The 19,559-nt window shown below is 40.1% G+C and overlaps 2 protein-coding genes across 8 annotated transcripts in view; one reads left to right on the forward strand and one right to left on the reverse strand.

The window, feature by feature from the left end:
- CPNE3 (copine 3) overlaps positions 1-7,810 on the reverse strand; it is a 50,242-nt gene extending 42,432 nt beyond the window's left edge. For both annotated transcript variants that reach the window (XM_059902206.1, XM_059902205.1), the window contains exons 1-2: positions 7,335-7,810; positions 1,593-1,887 (exon numbers count right to left, since the gene is read on the reverse strand). The gene's annotated coding sequence lies outside the window, so the exon portion shown is untranslated. The remainder of the gene's footprint in view (positions 1-1,592; positions 1,888-7,334) is intronic.
- An 89-nt stretch (positions 7,811-7,899) lies between these two features.
- The window catches only part of RMDN1 (regulator of microtubule dynamics 1), a 36,737-nt gene continuing 25,077 nt past the window's right edge, over positions 7,900-19,559 (forward strand). For 4 of the 6 annotated variants that reach the window (XM_059902208.1, XM_059902209.1, XM_059902213.1 and 1 more), the window contains exon 1: positions 7,900-8,142. In XM_059902208.1, the coding sequence (XP_059758191.1) occupies positions 8,014-8,142 (129 nt within the window). In that variant the 5' untranslated portion in view covers positions 7,900-8,013. The remainder of the gene's footprint in view (positions 8,143-19,559) is intronic. The other 2 variants (XM_059902211.1, XM_059902212.1) reach the window with 2 other exon arrangements.

Below are 19,559 nucleotides of genomic sequence, written 5' to 3' on the forward strand. Positions count from 1 at the left end.
TCTTCAGCCCAGAGTGGGATGCATTTCTCCAATTCATCAGCTAAGAGGAACTGCCTTTTTAAAAATTCTCACAAAGGCAAAAGAGTGGCCCTGGGTACCATAGATTAATCTATTGATGTGCCTATAATTGCCATCATACATGTCATCTGTTCTCAGTTCTCCATTCTTTTCTTATCCTTTCCTGCCTCCCTCTACCTATGTTCTAGGCCCACACAAATTGTGTTTGGCTCTAGCTGGCAGCGCTCAGAGCTGGAGTTTGCTGTCCTCAATTAATGACAACAGCAGGATATATGTAGTTATATATAGCTTACCACTATGTGCCTGGCACTTTGCTAAGTGTAGTCCAAAAATGATCTTATTTAATCTTTATAACAACCCTATGACATAGGAGGTATTTTATCTCCATTTTACAAATGCAGAAACAGGCCCTAAAAGATTAAGTAACCTGCTCAAGGTCATACAGCTAACAAATCTCAAAGTATAGATCTCATACCTAGGTATCCATCTTATCCCAAAGAGTAATAATCTTCTTTACATTAAGCCATAAAGCCTGTGCTCAGAAATCATACAGATCTGAATTTCAACTCTAATGCTATCACTTAACCATTTGTGCAGTTTGGTAAATTATTCAATCTGAGTTTCCTCGAGTATGAAATGGAATAGCAATACCACTTAAGTTGGCAGTTGTGAGCACTAAATGAGCTAACATATATAAAAGTTGTCGAGCAATGCTTGTGGGATACTGTAATCAATACTCACTGCGTTCAATCCCGCCCTTCCTTCTATTTGATTATCAGTTATAGAGGCAGACACGAAAAGATAACACCAAGGATAAGCAAAAATTGTGGATCATCATCAAGCACAACGTCAGTGGTAGGCTTGCTCGGTCTCCCAGAGGTTCCGGCACTGCAAAACTAATGTAACCGCACTTCCTCCACGCCCCTGGTTGCAGTGAGCCCCAAACAGAAGAAATTCGAAGCTGGAGCCTGAACTGGAGCTGCTAGGATACGCCATCTCGCAACCTCCTGCTTTACACCAAAATCAAGAATCACCTTTGCCCACCCCACCTACCTAGCAGCTTCCCCTGGAACCATCGCCTACTCTGAGGCCCACCCCATTCCTCTGGGTATTCGCTAAGCGCAGAGCGGGGCGCGTGACCCAGTACCTCTCCCGGCTAGGAGCTGCGGCAATTTCTGGGCGTGTCACCCTTCCCTGGGCCGCAGGCCTGACGCCCCGCCTGGAGGATCCCGGGCACTGCCCGCCCAGGTGCACGAGCACCAGGTCCAAGATGCGCCTCGCGGCCCGGAGCTGAGCCCGGAACGCTGGCTACACCGGGAGGCGCGGGGCAACGCTGGGTCTAGGCAGGCCGCCGACCTCGCGTCCAGCGGATCCAGAGGCCCCGCGCGCCCCGGCCTATCCCTGGCCGCGCGTAGCCCAGGATGCACGTCCAGCGCGAGGACACGGCAGGCCGAGTCGCGCCGAGCCTGCGGGCCCGATTCTCCCGACCCGGACTCTTCTCCTCCCCCAGGGGACCTGTGGGTTGCGGGTGCCCCGCCACCCCGGGCCCAAAGCAGAAAGAAGTCTGCACTCACTTCTCCGTCTAAGGGGTAGAAGTCGCTCCAAGGTAGAGACCAGACAGGCACACACCGCGGAACCTCCCGGCCGCCTGGGATTCACGGAAACCTGGGGCGGATCCGGCTGAGGGGCGGGGCGGGGCAGGGCTGAGGCCGGCTCCGCCCACCCCGGCCACTGCCTGCCCAGAGCTCGTAGACACTGATCTGTTCCTGTAGGTTGATGCTTCAGGGCTGCGTAGATCGCTTGCTTACCGAAAACTCCAAGTTGACTTCAGGCGTTTAAGTAAGTTATTTGGTGCACCAAAATAAATTCCTGAAAATAAAAGAAGTTATATTTGAGAAAATTTATACCGCAAGCTGAACCAGGAAAGAATCAGCTTCAGCATGAAAGTAGTGAAATGCTAACTACTAATCATTCTTATTTAGAGCGCTTTCAATGTGCAACTATCGGAGTCATTTGATATTCTTAATTTCATTTAATCCTCACAATTTTGTAACGGATTAGTGCCATTATCCCCATTTCGCAAGTGAGAAAAATACGACTGAGAAGCTGGAGATTTGATAGCTAAGTAATTGGCCTACTTGCCCAAAGTCACAGATTCAGAGTAACCTCTAAGCGCCCCACTTGACTGCGACTTGATGCTGCTTGAGATTAAACTACTACGGAAAATATTGCTCCATCTGACTGCTTGAAATTTGAATTTCTGTCCAAAAAAACAGGAACAAAATCAATAGGCAAACACATGGGAAACAATATTTGCCACAAACCTGACATTCAAAAAAAAGGGTTAGTATCTTAAGTATAATTGCCTTTAAAAAATAGAAAAATGGGCAAAAGATAACTTTTTTAATTACAGAAGAAATGGAAAAATGAACCAAAGAAGAAATATAGACTTTTCTAAGCCAAACTTTTCTTTTAATCCAAAAAAATGCAAAGTAAACACTTCTAAATAACTGTATCAGTGCAAGTGAAGATTCATTCCTTTATTCAACACCTCCTGGGTGCCTGTTATGTGCCAAACATGGTTCTATAGAGACTTGTGATAAAATAGTGACAGACAGAAGCTTCTACCCTAGAGGGAGAACAAATAATAAGTTATTAAAAAGAAGCAAAATGACTTCAGATAGTCATAAGTACTGTGAAAGGAAAATCAAAATGGAGTCATTATTGCTAAAAGAGCTTTCTAAAATGGAGCCAGGAGCCCACTGAGGAAGTGTGACTTATGCACATCTCAGCTCAGGTGGAATCTTAATAGGCGCATCCAGAACATCTGCCCAATGTTCATGAAACTCAAGATACTTATTAGACCCTTGTGATAGCCTATCCATTAGGAACAAGTATCTTCTTTTTTGCATCAGAATCAACCATAATTCTTGCCAGACAACTTTAACAACCTCGTAGTATCTGCCTTTATAAGCCCCTGGCTCTTTCTCTTTCCAGAAACACTCTTCCGGTTTTACTCAAGTCTGTATCTCCCAAATTGCAATTACTTAGACCCCCAAATAAAGCTCTTTGTTCATTGCAACCTTGATATTGATTATTGTTCACAGTACCATGAGGAAAGTAATACAGGGTAATGTGATAGAAAGGGACTTGGGGATAATAAGAACCTTTTCAGACAGGGAAGGTCTCTCAAAGGTGGTGATACTTTATGTGAGAACTGAAAAATAAGAAAGACCCAGTCGTGCAAAGATCTGAAGGCAGAGCAATGATAGCAGGGACAAAGGCAGGAATAGACTTAGCAAACTGCAGGAACAGAAACAAGGCCTTTGTGGTTGGAACATAGTAGGGAGGAAAGAGAAGTGTTTTATTTTGTTTTTACTAAAGGTTGGTAAAAACAACCTTTTTATTTTTGATTCTGTTTTTACATTAAAGCGAAGGTCCTCAGGTACCACTAATTTAGTTGCAAGTTTCAAAATTTCCAGAATACATAGTATCAATACCCAATTTTCATCACCTTTGTCTCCACTAAAAAAGGGAGTAGAGACAATGAAATGGTTTTGTACTTTTAGTACCCAATAAGCAATCTCTCAATTAAATAGACAGTGCCATAGCTATTCAATGTACTTATTCATTTTCCTCAAACTATAGTCTAAATTCCATTCTACTTTTGTACATATTCATTCTCCCATTTATTCAACACATACTGAATGCATACTATGTATCAGGCATAACAAGGTTCTAGAAACAAAGAACAAATAGGCATGGGACTTAACACCTGGTGGAGATTTAAAGGGATGCTAAAATGAATGAGATATTCACAAAATAGTCTCTTGGCGTTCTTCTACCTCACTGGTTGTTCCTTTTTATCTCCTTTGCTTTTTGATCCTCATATTCCCAGTTCTTACACTGGAGTACCCCAGGGTTTAGTTCTTGACTTTTCTTTTTTCTATCTTCATCCACACCTTTAGTTACCTCATCCAGCCTTACAGCTTTGAAATCCATCTATATTCTAAAGGCTCCCAAATTTCCAAATCCTGAAACTCTAGATTCCAACTCCCTACTTGTGAGTTGTATTAGTTATCTACTGTTCCATAACAGATTATACCAAACTTAGGGACTTACAACTAAGTAGTCATTTATTATACAGCTTCTTTGTTTCAGGAATTTCAGAGTGGCTTAGCTGGGTTCTGGCTTATCATCTCTCACAAGAGTTGCAATCAGGTATTATGCAGAGTTGCAGTCATCTTATGGGGCTGGAGGATCTGCTTCCAAGGTGGCTTACTCGCACGTTAACAGTAGTGCTCTTTGTTGGTGGGAGACCTCGGTTCCCTCTCCAACGTGTACCTCTTACTAGAGCTGCTTGAGTACCCTAATAGCATGGCTGCTGGCTTCCCCCAAGGCAAACAATCTGAGAGATCAAGGGAGAAGCTTCATGAGTTTTATGATTTAGCCTCAGAAGTCATATACCATCACATTTGCAGTATTCTATTGGTCAAATAGACAAGCCTATATCTAATGTGAGAGGGAATCCCACAAAGGAGTAAATCCAGGAGGTAAGAACCACTGGGGGCCATCTTGAAGGCTGGCTACCACAGATGCCTAATAATCATTTCAAATCTCAATGTACAAGTAAACCCTCCTGATCTTCCTTCCCAAATTCGTATCTCCCACAGTCCTCTTTATCTCAAGTAGTGGCAAAGCTTCCTTCCAGTTGTTTGGGCCAAAACACTTGGAGACATCTTTGTCTCTCTCATACCCCATCCCAACTGGTCCAGTGTGTTGGCTAATCCTGTCAACTCTACCTTCAAAATACACCTGGATTCTGACTACACCTATTTTCCAGCCTAGTCTGAGTCACCTCTATTTCTTTCTACATTTCTGTAATACCCAGTAACTGCTTCCCTTCCTGCTCCCCTTCAGTCTATTTTCAAAACAGTCATAAGGATCTAATTAAAATGTAAATTAGACTGTGTCCCACATGATCATACAAAGAAAAAAAGCCAAAGTCCTTACAATTGCCTACAAGGTCCTACATTACTTGGTCCCCATCTCTTCTCTGACCTTATCTCTTAAGGTCACTCAAGACCTTAAGAGTCTCCTTCTTGCTCACTCAATCTAGAGCGGACTTATGTTCAGAGAAAATGCCACTTGCCTTCCCAATTCATGCCTTTGCACTTTCATTTCACTTGGCATGATATGCTCTGCCCCCAGATATTTTCATGGCTCATTCCCTCTTCCCCCTCAGTGAGTTCTTCTGTGGCCACCATCCTATTTAAAACTGTAATGCCTACGCAGAAATACACTCTATACCCCTTTCTGCTTTATCTTCCTTTTTCAGCATTTATCATCATTTATTATATCTTTTATGATCTATTATATCATTTACCTTGCTTACTATCTTTCCCCAACTGGAATATATACTCCACTAGGAATTCGCATCTAGAAGAATACCAGGCATATTATAGATAAGCAAAATATATTTCATTAGTGAATGAAGAAATTGTGCCAGGCCCTGTTATAGGCAAAAGCAGACATGTCATTGAGTTTATAGTACAGTGAAGGCACACATTACTAATTCTTATCAACTCTACCTCTAAAATATACTCAATTGACAAATAATCACAAATATAAAAATGAAATTATAAAATGTGCTTAGAGCTACAAAGAAAATGAAAATATATTAAGGGGAATCAAGAAAAATTTCTCTGAGGAAGTAACATTTGGACTGAGAGCTGAAAGATGAATAGGAATTAGCTAGGTCAGGAATAGTGGAGTGGGGTAGGGGGAAGGGGGAGAGTGCTAAGGTAGTGAAATGGGAAGGAATCCTGAAAGAATATCACATAGGGAAGTCTGAGGCTCATGGGAGGCAAGAAAAGATACTGTGCCTGAAGCCAAGAGAGAAATATTACAGACTTAAATAGACTAAAGAAACAGGACAATTAAATGCAACACATAATCAGGATTTGATACAAGTTGGGGAAAAAATGGTTGTTATAAAGGACAGCATTGGGACAATAAGCAAAACTTGTATATTAAATAATAGTATTCTATCAATTTCAACTTCCTGAATTTGGTAACTGTACTGGGACTAAATAAGAGAACGTCTTTGTTTCTGGGCATGAAGAATCATGATATCTGTAATCTATTCTAAAAAGGTTCAACAACAGAAAATAATAATAGGAATAGAATATGCATATTATATGTAGTATATGTAAAGAAAGATAAAGAAAATGTGGCAATATGTTAACAATGGATGAATCTAGGTGAAGAATATATGGGATTTCCTGCACCTTTCCTAAGGATCTAAATTTTTTTTCAAAATGAAAATTTTAATTAAAATTTTACTCTGGCTGAAATATCAGAAACTCAATCTCAGGATTATGATGGCATTCAGTGGTATAAACATATTATTTAGCAATACTGAGAAAACTACCAGTAGAAATATGTAAAAAAAGAAAGTTTGGAAGAGGATCTATATATCTTTTAAAATATATGTTAAAAACAAAGAAAATAGGGATATCACTGATGTAATCATAAAGAAATATGGTTGATTTAACGGGAAGTGGTGGAAGGAGCAATCAATAGAAGAAGCATTGGACTTATCGTTAGAAGACATGGATTCTAGTCTTCTACCAATACCTACCAGCTAGGTAACCTTGGTTAATAAATCTCTTTGGGCTTCCCTGGTGGCGCAGTGGTTGAGAATCTGCCTGCCAATGCAGGGGACACGGGTTCGAGCCCTGGTCTGGGAAGATCCCACATGCCGCGGAGCAACTAGGCCCGTGAGCCACAATTACTGAGCCTGTGCGTCTGGAACCTGCACTCCGCAACAAGGCCGCGATAATGAGAGGCCTGTGCACCGCGATGAAGAATGGCCCCCACTTGCCACAACTAGAGAAAGCCCTCGCACAGAAACGAAGACCCAACACAGCCATAAATAAATAAATAAACCCAAAGTTTAAAAAAAAAAAAAAAGAAAACGTTTAAAAAAAATAAAAATAAAAATAAATCTCTTTGAGCTATAGTTCACTTGTTTATTAACTTGGGATACCACTTACTTCACAAGGTCGTTGGGAAGATCAAATGAAATAAAAGTGTTTGTTAATTCACTACATAGTATTGAAAGTACTACATAAATGTAACCTAATTTTTTAAAAACTATAACCATCTTCCCTTATTGCCCATAAAAAAATTTCATATAATCCATATAGTAGGTTTGCAGCTTGTGTTTTCTCCCACATCAACTCTGAAGTAGGATTCAAAACCTCTTCATCCCCTCCAAAAGAATTCCAGTCCAGTGAAAAAGCAATACTGACCTTACTGAATATTCTGAGGGGAAGCCAGGGGTTTTATACGACACATCCCAAAGCATACAACGCCATCAACCTTCTGTCAAGAGGCCTCCTCTCCCTAGTCTTTCTTGTTGGATCACTGTGGGCTGGTCATTCTTTGCCCGTCTCTGGCTTCTCCCTTCTCCCCGAGAAACTCCCCCTCCAGTCTCTCAACCTCTTCCATTCCCTTCTTTATGTAGAACAGTTTAATTCTAACAAGCGTTTATTTCCTAAAAGTACCCTCCAGTACCAGGATTCTCCCCACCTTTGAAGGCACCAGAGAATTATAAATAACAAATCATTATTTGCTTGCATACGGAAATTCTTGGGTCTATTTCAGCGCTTTCAAGTCTGTTCTGGTGATCTATCCTTGAGCCAAAGCCAAAACAGACACCCAGGACGGCCAAAAGCCAGCAGCCCGAAGGGCGCTATCTCCCTGCCCCAGTCCACTCGGCGCAGGCGCAGGAAGGCCACTAAGTCCCACCCAATCGAGGTATTTCCCGCCCCCAGAAACCATGGACCGGAAGCTGCGGGGGGAGAGGAAGAGGAGCGGGGCCGGAAGCCGGTAGGCGCTGCTTTTTGTGGAGAGACTGGGGCGCTTTTCGCTCCGCCCCGCTTCGTAGCAGGCAAAGGGGTGAGGGGTCAGGCTTGGGAGCCGCGGATCATGGCGCTATCCCTGCGACTCTGGCGCTCCCTTCCTTTGGGACGTAGCGCTGCCCTGGGACCTCGGCTCCCGACGGGTGCTGCTGGCAGCCGGGAGCAGTGCGTTCTCTGGCGACTCCGCGGCGCTGAGGTACCCTCGCCGTCCAGGCTCCCGCTTTTCTCCCCTACCGGCTGGGCTCCGGCGGCCCCTTCCTTCTTCAGGCTCGGTGGCCCCGCGTCACCTTAGGGTATGTGGTGAACTGAGGAAGGAGTTCGGGGCCTGGTGTGCCTGGAGCTCTCCCGGTAACCGCGACGGACAGGTCCTCTCCCTTTCGCAAGCCCAGTTCCTCTCTGAAAACTGGGGTCGGAGGAGGAGGAGTGAGCCCCCCCCCCGCCCCAGACGCTCCCGTCACTCCGGAGAATCTGCCTCATGCCTGTCTTTCCTGTGTAAATGCAAGGAGAACTGTAGGGGAGAAAGACCTTGACCTCTGTGAGATAATGTTAGCTTTCGGTGACGGCCAGATATGGTAATAGCACCTGAGGCTGTCAGTCTACCGCACTTTGAGAAGTTTGCTCTGTGATTTTGAAAGTTCCTACGGCTCAGAACCAGAGATTTATGCACTATTTAGGTTTAAAAACTATTTTTGAGTTTCTTGTTTCATCTGCATAACGTTAAGGAAGGATGTTGGGATGTTAGATTGTCATCCCAATTTTCGCATTTCTGTTAGACTGATTGGCCTAGGTTTATCTCTGAAAGGGGATTGAAGGGTGAGGGTGTGCACTGGATATATATCAGTTGAACTAGGTGCTTCATTATTTTAAATATACATTTTTGACTGCCTGCTATGTGTTCAGAGTTGTGGGGTGGGGGAGGGTTGAAAGACAGTAAGGCTTGATCCCTTTCCTTGGAAGAGCTTATAGCCAGATGGGTTGGATGATATGAGCAGAGGGATGGGAGGAGTACTAAGTATGAAACTAGCCTCAAGTTTCCAAATTAGAGCTTTGGTGAGTTAAAAATTTCATTTTAGTGGAATGATCCACTGTTATTAGATAATAATAACATTTATTGAAGGCTTACTATAACCAGGCGTTGTGTTAAGCATTACCTGATTTAGTTGTGTACTGAAATGTTTCCATGCACCCTATGAAATAAGAGCTGTTATTTTAATCATTTTTTTAGAAGAGGAAATTGAAATAAGGTTAAATAATGTATCCAAGCCACACAGCTAGAAAGATGTATCTCCAGATACTCCGAGTATCTACAGAGCACATGAGCTGCATATGGCCATTGTGCTAAAAAACTGAAAACTAGAGAAGCAAGATAGAAAAGGACAGAAAAAAATCACAATCATGAGATACTAGAGAGATTTGTAGGTAGTAAAACTCTGCCCTAAGCCAAAGGCAATAATGAAAATTCTTTCCTCCCTCTAAGTATATTGAATTTTTAGGGGGGTGGAACTATTTATTATTACCAGATTTCCAATTTTTCATGTGTTTTCATAGCCTTATCATTTCTGTTTTTCTGTTTCCTAGACCTTCCTCCCTGCTTGATGTCAATAAGTTGAGTTTGAGGTATTTATTCCCCAGGGGTTTGCAGAGATGGGGGCTACTTTTGAGTAACTCAGACTTCATTTTTCTGTCTTTTTCAATTTGTAGTCTATACTACAAAACACTCATCTCTGAACGTTTATTTTTCAGCAAATTTGTACTGAGTGCTTACTATGAGCAAGACTATTCTAAGCTCTGGGGGTATAATGAACGTGAGAAACAACCTTTTTCTCACTGATCTGACAGAAGGAAAGGTAGTTATTGAGTAAATGTAATGAATGCTAAGTGTTAGGAAAAGGGAAGCAAAATTACACCTAACCTGATCTTAAAGGGAAAAGGGGAAGTGTGTAAGCAGTTAGAGATGTGATATAAACACTTGATAAAGGGAAGATGAGCACAAAAGAATATGCCTGTAGAGAGTAGCATGAGGCTTTGAGGTAAGAAAAGTTGGCATTTTTGAGGAACTGAAAGTATGACTGAAGCCTGGAGTGGAAGAGTAAACTGAAATAAACCAAGGCTGAAAAGTTAGGCAAGTACCAGTTTATTAGTTATCTATTATTGATAACAAATTATCACAAAACATAATGTCTTAAAGCAACAAACGTTTATTATCTCATGGTTTCTGTTGATTAGGAATCCACATGAGGTTTATCTGGGTGCCTCTAGCTGAAGATCTCTCATAAGGTTGAATCAGCCTGTTCAGTTGCTAAGGGCTCGTGCGAAGGCTCAACTTGAGGGTAAAGGGAAAGTTCTGCTTCCAAGCTCATCATGTGCCTGTAGGCAGGCCTTTGTTACTCACCAGGAGGGCTTCTTCTCAGGGCTGCCTCATGACACAGCAGCTAGATTCCCCCATGGCAGGCATGCAGTCAGAAGGAAAACATGAGAGAGTGAGTATCAAAGATGGAAGCCACAGTCTTTTTATAACCTAATCTTAGAAGTAACATCTTTTCACTTCTGCATATTCTGTTTCTTACAAGGGAGTCAGAAAGTTCAGTCTACATTTAAGGGGAGGGGATTGCACAGGGGAGTGAATATCAGAAAGCAGGGCTCATTGAGGCCCATTTTATTTTATTTATTTTTAAATTGAGAGATAATTGACATGTATTAGTTTCAGGTGTACAACATAATGATTCAGTATTTGTGTTTGTATATATTGTGAAATGATCACCACAGTAAGGCTAGTTAATATCAATCTCCACACATAGTTACAATTTTTTTTCTGGTGATGAGAACTTTTAAGATTTATTCTCTCAGCAACTTTCAAATATTGCAGTACATTATTATTAATTATAGTCACTGTGCTGTACATTATATCCTCAAGATGTATTTATTTTATAACTGGAAGTTTGTCCAACTTCACCCATTTCACCCACCTCTTCCACACACCCCCAGCCCCTCTTCCCTTGCCTCTGGCAACCACCAAGCTCTTGTATATGAGTTTGGATTTTTTTTTTTTAGATTCCACATATAAGTTAGATCATACTGTATTTGTCTTTTTCTCTCTCATTTATTTCACTTAGCCTAATGCCCTCAAGGTCCATGTTGTTGCAAATGGCAAGAATTCTTTTTTTTCCAATGGTTAAATAATATTCCATTTTGTGTGTGTGTGTATCATTTTGTTGTTGTTCATTCATTGATGGACACTTAGGTTGCTTTCATGTCTTGGCCATTGTAAGTAATATTGCAGTGCAACATGGGGTGCATATATTTTTTCAAGTTAGTGTTTTTGTTTCCTTAGGATAAATACCCAGAAGTAGAATCGGTGGATCATATTGACGTTCTATTTTCAATTTTTGGAAGAACCACCGTACTGTTTTCCATAGTGGTTGCACCAATTTACATTACCAACAATGGTGCACAAGAGTGCCCTTTTCTCAAATCCTCTCCAGCACTGGTTATATCTTGTCTTTTTGATAATGGCCATTCTAACAGGTGTGAGGTGAGATTTCATTATGGTTCTGATTTGCATTTCCCTGGTGATTAGTGATGTTGAGTACCTTTTCATGTACCTCTTGGCTCTCTGTATGTCTTCTTTGGAAAAATGTTTCTTCAGATCCTCTACTCATTTTTTTAATTGGATGTTTGTTTTTTTGCTGTTGAGTTATATGAGTTCTTAATATATTTTAGATACTAACCCCTTATCAGATATATGATTTGCAAATATTTTTTTCCCTTTCGGTAGGTTGCCTTTTCATTTTGTTCATTGTTTCCTTTGCTGTGCAGAAACATTTCAGTTTGATGAAGTCCCACTTGTTTGTTTTTGCTTTTGTTGCCGTTGTTTTTGGTGTCAAATTCAAAGTCATTGCTAAGACCAGTGTCATGGAGCTTACCCCTATGTTTCCTTCTAGGAGTTTTATGGTTTCAGGTCTTACAATGAAGTCTTTAATCCATTTTGAGTTAATTTTTGTGTATGGAGTATAAGGTAGTGGTCCAGTTTCATTCTTTTGCATGTGGCTGTCCAGTTTTCCCAACACCAAAAAGACTGTCCTTTCCCCATTATATATTCTTGACTCCTTTGTCAATAATTACTGACAACATAGGCGTGGGGTTATTTCTGGGCTCTCTATTCTGTTGCATTGATCTATGTGTCTTTTTTTTATGTGAATACCATACTGTTTTGATCACTATAGGTTTATAATTTAGTTTGAAATCAGCATGATGCCTCCAGCTTTGCTCTTTTTTTCTCTGGATTGCTTTGGCTATTTGGGGTCTTTTGTAATTCCATACAAATTTTAGGATTGTTTTATTTCTGTGAAAAACACCATTGGACATTTTATAGGGATTGTACTGAACCTGCAGATTGCTTTGGGTAGTATGGGCCTTTTAACAATATTAATTCCTCTAAACCATGAGCATGGAATATCTTTCCATTATGTCCTCTTCAATTTCTTTCATCAGTGTCTTTTAGTTTTCAGTGTACAGGTCTTTCACCTCCTTGGTTAAATTTATTCCTAGGTGCTTTATTCTTTTTGGTATAACTGTAAATGGGATTATTTTCTTAACTTCTATTTTTGATAGTTTGTTATTAGTATATAAAAACAACATTTTTTGTATATTGATTTTATATGCTGCAACTTTACTTAATTCATATATTATTTCTAACAGTTTTTTTGCGGAGTTTTTAGGGTTTTCTGTGTATGCCATCATGTCATCTGCATATACTGATAATTTTACTTCTTTTCCAATTTGTATGCCCCACACCTTTTTTTTTTTTCTTGCCTAATTGCTCTGGCTAGGACTTCCAATACTATACTGAATAAAAGTGGCAAGAGAGGGTATCCTTGTCTTGTTTCTCATCTTAGAGGAGAAGCTTTCAACTTTTCACCATTGACTGTGATGTTAGCCATGGGTTTGTCATTTATGGCCTTTATTATGTTGAGGTACATTCCCTCTATACCCACTTTGTTCAGAATTTTATCGTAAATAGATATTGAATTTTGACAAATGCTTTTTCTGCATCTATTGAGATGATCATATGATTTTTGGCATTCATTTTGTTAATGTGGTGAATCAGATTGATTTGCAGATGTTGAACCATCCTTGCATCCCTAAAATAAATCCCACTTGATCTTGGCTTATGATTCTTTTAATGTATTATTGAATTTCATTTGCTAATTCTGTTGAAGATTTTTGCATCTATGTTCATCAGGGATATTGGCCTGTACTTTTTTTTCTTGTAATGTTCTTTTCTGACTTTGGTATTAGGTTAATGCTGGCCTCATAAAATTAGTTTGGAAGTTTTTCCTCTTCTGTTTTTGAAAGAGTTTGAGAAGCATTGGTATTCATTCCTTAAATGTTTGATAGAATTCACCAGTGAATCCATCTAGTCCTAGGCCATTCTTTGTTGGGAGGCTTTTGATTACTGATTCAATTGCCTTAATTGGTAATTGGTCTGTTCAGATTTTCTATTTCTTCATGATACAGTCTTGGTAGGTTGTATGTTAGTAGGAATTTATTCATTTCTTCTAGGTGGTTCAATTTGTCGGTGTATGATTGTTCATAGTAGACTCTTATGGTCCTTTGTACTTCTGTGGTATTGGTTGTGCTGTCTCCTCTTTCATTTATAATTTTATTTATTTGAGTCTTCTTTTTTTACTTGGTGAATCTAGCTAAATGTTTGTCTATTTTGTGTACCTTAAAAAAAACAAAAACAAAAAACGCACGTCTTCGTTTTATTGATCATTTCTCTTGTCTTTTTAGTCTTTATTTCATTTGTTCCCCCTCTGATTTTAGTTATTTCCTTCCTTCTGCTAGTTTTGGGTTTTGTTTGTTTTTCTTTTTCTTTTTTTTTTTTTTCCAGCTCCTTGAGATGTAAAGTGAGTTGTTGAATTGAAATCTTTCATGTTTGTTAACATAGGCATTTATCACTATGAACTTCCCTCTTAGAACTGCTTTTGCTATATCCTACAGATTTTGGTATGCTGTATTGCCATTTTCAGTTTTTTCAAGGTGTTTTTTTAAAAATTTCTCTTCATTTCTTCTTTGAAGCATTGGTTGTACAGTAGCATGTTGTTTAATCTTCATATATATGTGAATTTTCTTCTTGTAATTGATTTCTAGTTTCATACCATTGTGGTTAGAAAAAATGCTTGATATGATTTTAATCTTCTTAAATTTATTAAGACTTATTTTGTGACCTAACATTATGATCTGTCCTGGAGAATGTTTCATGTATGCTTGTATATTCTGTTGCTTTGGGATGGAATGTTCTATATATGCCCATTAAGTCCATCTGGTTAAACATGTTGTTTGAGGCCAGTGTTTCCTTATTGATTTTCTTTCTGGATGATCTATCCATTGATGAAAGTGGGGTATTGAAGTCCCTTACTGTTATTGTATTGCCATCTATTTCTGTTGTTAGGTCTGTTGATAATTGCTTTATATATTTAGGTCCTTCTATGTTGGATGCATGTTTACAAACGTTATATCGTCATATAATGACATTCTTTGTTTCTTATTACAGTCTTTGTCTTAATGTATGTTTTGTTTGACACAGCTACCCCAACTTCCTTTTGGTTTCCATTTGCATGGAATATTTTTTCCATCCCTTCATTCTTCATTTTCAGTCTTTGTGTGTCCTTAAAGCTGAATTGTTTCTGTTGTAGGCAGCATATAGTTGAGTCTGTTTTTTTCTTTTTTTTTTTTAATCCATTCAACCACTCTGTGTCTTTTGATTGGAGAATTTGGTCCATTTACATTTAAAGTAATTACTGATAGGTATGGATTTACTATTGCCATTTTGTTAATTGTTTTTTGGTTGTTTTGTAATTCTTTTGTTCCTTTCTTCTTCTTTTGCTCTCTTCCTTTGTGATTTGTTTATTTTCTGAAGTGGAATGCTTATTCTTTTCTCTTTCTCTTTGGCATATCTCCTATAGTTGTTTTTTTTTTAATTTATTTATTTTCTTTTATTTATTTTTGGTTGTGTCGAGTCTTTGTTGCTGTGCACGGGCTTTTTCTAGTTGTGGCGAGTGGGGGCTACTCTTCGTTGCGGTACACAGGCTTCTTATTGCGGTGGCTTTCTTGTTATAGAGCATGGGCTCTAGGCATGCGGGCTTCAGTAGTTGTGGCACGCGGGCTCAGTAGTTGTGGCTCGCAGGCTCTAGAGCGCAGGCTCAGGAGTTGTGGCACACGGGCTTAGTTGCTCTCCGGCATGTGGGATCTTCCCAGACCAGGGCTTGAACCCGTGTCCCATGCATTGGCAGGCAGATTCTTAACCACTGTGCCACCAGGGAAGCCCCTCCTATAGGTTTTTGCTTTGTGGTTACCGTGAGGCTTACATAAAACATCTTAGAGTTTTAACAGTCTACTTTAAGTTGATAGCAACTTAAATTTGAATGCATTCTAAAGCTGTATGTTTTTACTTCTCCCCTCCCCCCACATTTTATGTTTTTGATGTTGCAGTTTATTTCTTTTTATTTTGTGTGTCTGTTAACAAATTATTTTTACTACTAGCTTTATAGTCAATTAACTCACCACCTTTACAACATTAGATTTTCCTAATTTTCATATGTATTTACCTTTACTGGTGAGATTTGTACTTTCATATGTTTTCCTGTTACTAATCAGCACCCTTTCATTTTAAATTAAGGAAGTCCCTTTAAGGTTTCTTGTAAGACCATTCTAGTGATGATAAACTTCTTGTTTTGCTTGTCTGGAAAACTGTTAATCTCTCCTTCAATTCTGAAGGACAACTTTACCAGGTAGAGTGTTCTTAGTTGGCAGTTTTTCCTTTCAGGACTTTAAATATATTGTGCCTAACTCCCTTCCCGCCTGCAAAGTTTCTGCTGAAATATCTGCTGATAAGTCTTGGGGTGGGAGGGAAATCCCTTGTATGTAACACGTTGCTTTTCTCTTGCTGCTTTTAAGGTTCCCTGCTTGTCTTGACTTTTTAATTTTCATGTGTCTTGGTGTGGGTCTCTTTTGATTCATCTTTTTTTGAATTCTCTGGGCTTCCTGGATCTGGATGTCTGTTTTCTTCCCTGGATTAGGGAAGTTTTCAGCCACTGTTTCTTCAAATAAGTTTTCCGCCCCTTTCTCTTCTCCTTCTGGGACACCTATAATACAAATATTGGTCTGTTTGATGTTGTCCCTTAAGTCCCTTAAACTATCTTCACTCTTCTTTATTCTTTTTTTTTTTTTCTTTGTGCTGCTCTGATTGGATGAGTTCCATTGCCCTGTCTTCAAGTTCACTGATACTTTCTTCCACTTCTTCTAGTCTGCTGTTGAACTGCTCTGTTGTATTTTTCATTTCAGTTATTGTATTCTTCAGCTCTATGATTTCTGTTTGGTACTTTCTTATATTTTCTGTTCCTTTGTTGAAATTCTCACTTTGTTCATCATTCTTCCTCTGAGCTCAGTGAGCATCTTTGTGGCTTATTTTGAACACTTTATCAGGTAAATCACTGGTTTCCATTTTATTAAGGTCTTTTTCTGAGGTTTTATAATTGGAAAGGATTGTAATTGGCCCCTAATATGTGTATTTAATTAGCGACCTTCCATTTAGGCCTAGCTATGAATATAAGCTAATAGGCCTCTGTCACAGAAAGCCTGGAGGTGCATTTCAGTCTGTTTTCTCTGTACAGTAAGTCCCCTACGTACGAACAAGTTCTGTTCTGAGAGCACATTCATCAGTTCAATTTGTTCGTAAGTCCACCAAACTTAGCCTAGGTATCCAACTAACACAATCGGCTACATAGTACTGTACTGTAATAGATTTATAATACTTTTCACACAAATAATACATAAAAAACAAACACAAAAAATAAAGAAAACATTTTTAATCTTACACTACAGTACTTTGAAAAATACAGTAGTACAGTACAACAACTGGCATACAGGGGCTGGCATTGAGTGAACAGGCAAGAAGAGTTACTGACTGAAGGAGGGAGAGGAGGTGGGAGATGGTAGAGCTGAAGGATCATCAGCAACAGGAGACGGAGGGCAAGCTGCAGTTTCACTCATGCCTGCCATTAATGGCACAGGTTCTGGTTCCTTGCTGGATTCAAGTCTATCTACCCTCCTGAAAGAACAGTTCAGTGATGTCTGGGTAGTAGCTCTTTTTTTTCTCGTCATAGATAACACAGTAGCACTGGATTGCATTCCGAACAGCTGCTGCAACCTTTGTGTACCATTCTACATTTGGGTCCTGTGCCTCAAAAACTAACAGTGCCTCCTCAAATAAAGAAAATCCCTCTGCCATTTCCTGCGTTGTGAATCTCTTAGGTTCTTTAGTTATTTCTTTTATTCCTTTTGTCTCTCTTTGTCCTTCCTCTGGGCCTCCAGTTCCATCAGGTCTTCATTAGTAAGCTCCTTGTGTTGCACAGCAAGGAGTTCAGTGAAGTTGTCCTCTCGCAGATCTAGCTCCAGCTTCTCACTGAGGGTCACTAAGTTTCTGAAGACCTCTTTGGACTCCTCATCCACCTTCTCAAATCCATGAAAACCATGAACAAACTGTAGGCAAAGGTTCTTCCAAACCCCATTCATGGTGACGGCCGTAACCTCATGCCAAGCAAAGTCAGTATTTTTTATGGCCTTGTAGATGTATAGTCCTTCCAAAATTGTCACAAGGTTGTTCCTGATTGATCACGCACCTTTACTGCCTGACAAAAAGTGTGACGTAGATAATGTTTCTTGAAAGTCGCTGTAACTCCCTGGTCCACAGGTTGGATGAGTGACGTAGTATTTGGTGGCAGATGCACTACTTTGACTTTGGGATGAAAGTCACCCATGAATGGGGGGTGGCCTGGAGCATTGTCGAGCAACAGAAGAATGTTGAATGGGACATCCTTCTCCAAGCAATATTTCTCTACCTCCGGGATAAAGTGGTGGAAAAACCAATCCTGGAAAATGGCCTGTGTAACCTAGACTTTGGGGTTACTCTTCCATACAACAGGAAGAGAGGCCTTGGCTATATTTTTAAGGGCTCTTGGGTTCTCTGAATGATAAACTAAGAGAGGCTTCAGCTTCGTATTGCTGGAAGCATTGCCACCAAACAACAGAGTTAGCCTATCCTTTGCTGCATTATAATCTGGCATCAACTTTTCCTCCTTACTGGTGTAATTTTGGTCTGGCATCCTCTTCCAGTACAGTCCTGTCTCATCCACATTAAAAACCTGCTTGGGTAAATATGTACCTTCATCAGTAATTTCTCAAAGCATTTCAGGAAATTCCTGGGCAGCTACCGTATCTGCACCCGCTGCCTCACCACTTACTTTTACGTTGTGAAAGTTGGCTCTAGACTTGAACCGATGAAAACAGCCATGGCTGGCATTAAAAGATGTTCCCTCTGGTTCTTTGCCATGTTTCTTCTTCAAGTCTTCATAAAGGCTTTTACATTTCTTTTGAATCAGCATTAAGCTTAACAAGACTCAGCGCTGATGCTGATCCTGCGTCCACACACTGAGAAGTTTCTCCATCTCCTCCATCACTTTTCCACGCTTCTTCGATATTATTGTTGACATCATCGGCACAGTGGACTTCACATGTTCCACAATCTTGTCCTTGTTCTTTAGAATTGTGCCAGTGGTTGAACCATTCGGGTTATAAGAATGAGTGACGTCTACAATTTTTTTGCCTCGCTCCACTCTCAATTATTTTCACTTTTGTTTCCATTGTTATCACTTGGCGCTTCTTAGCAGTACCAGCTACATCACTGCTGCTTTTACACTTGCTTCTGGACATCCTGGGCTTGAAATAAAGATCCTGTACTACTGTATTGTGTACAGTACTGTATAGTAAAATACACAAAAGCACAACCACTTGTAGAGGATGCCCACACATGACAATGTATGCCAGACATGTGAACTAACTTACATGATTGGACATGAGAACGCATGTTCAAATCTTTGAAAGTTCTCAACTTGAATGTTCGTATGTAGGGAACTTAGTGTACTGTGCCCTGTGGGGGTGGGGAGTTAACCACTTTAGAACTGTTTTTCTGTTTGTTACAGTTCTGTGAAACTCATGAACATAAGCCTCATTGGCCACCAGAGTCAAGCGAACAGGGGGTGTCCCCTGGTGGCAGCTGCAAAAACCAGAGCACCAAAAGTATGCACAGACGCTTTTGGGGGAGATACTGGTTACCTGGAGCATGGCAAAGCAAGAGTGCTTTGATAGTGCCCACCCTCTGAGATCTCTGGAAATGATTACTGTGTGTTAAATTAGATACCTGCTCCTCTGGCTGAAGATAAGATAAGCAAATAAGTGTCTTTCACAGAAAGTCTGGGTGCTTTTCAGTTGACTGTCTCTGTGCTGGGCTCTGGGATGGGTGAGTGTGCATGAGCCCTTAAAGAATTGTTTCTCAGTTTGCTATAGCCTTGTGGGTCTCATGGATGCAAGCTCCATTGGCTTTCTAAGTTAGATGTTTTGGGGTTCACCTCTCAGGTACAAGTCTTTATTTATTTATTTATTTTTTTTTAAACTTTTTTTTTTTTTTCCTTTAATTAATTAATTAATTTATTTTTAGCTGTGTTGGGTCTTTGTTTCTGTGCGAGGGCTTTCTCTGGTTGCGGAGAGCGGGGG

This window comes from Balaenoptera ricei, chromosome 17 (assembly GCF_028023285.1).
Source record: "Balaenoptera ricei isolate mBalRic1 chromosome 17, mBalRic1.hap2, whole genome shotgun sequence".
Classification (NCBI taxonomy): Eukaryota; Metazoa; Chordata; class Mammalia; order Artiodactyla; family Balaenopteridae; genus Balaenoptera; species Balaenoptera ricei.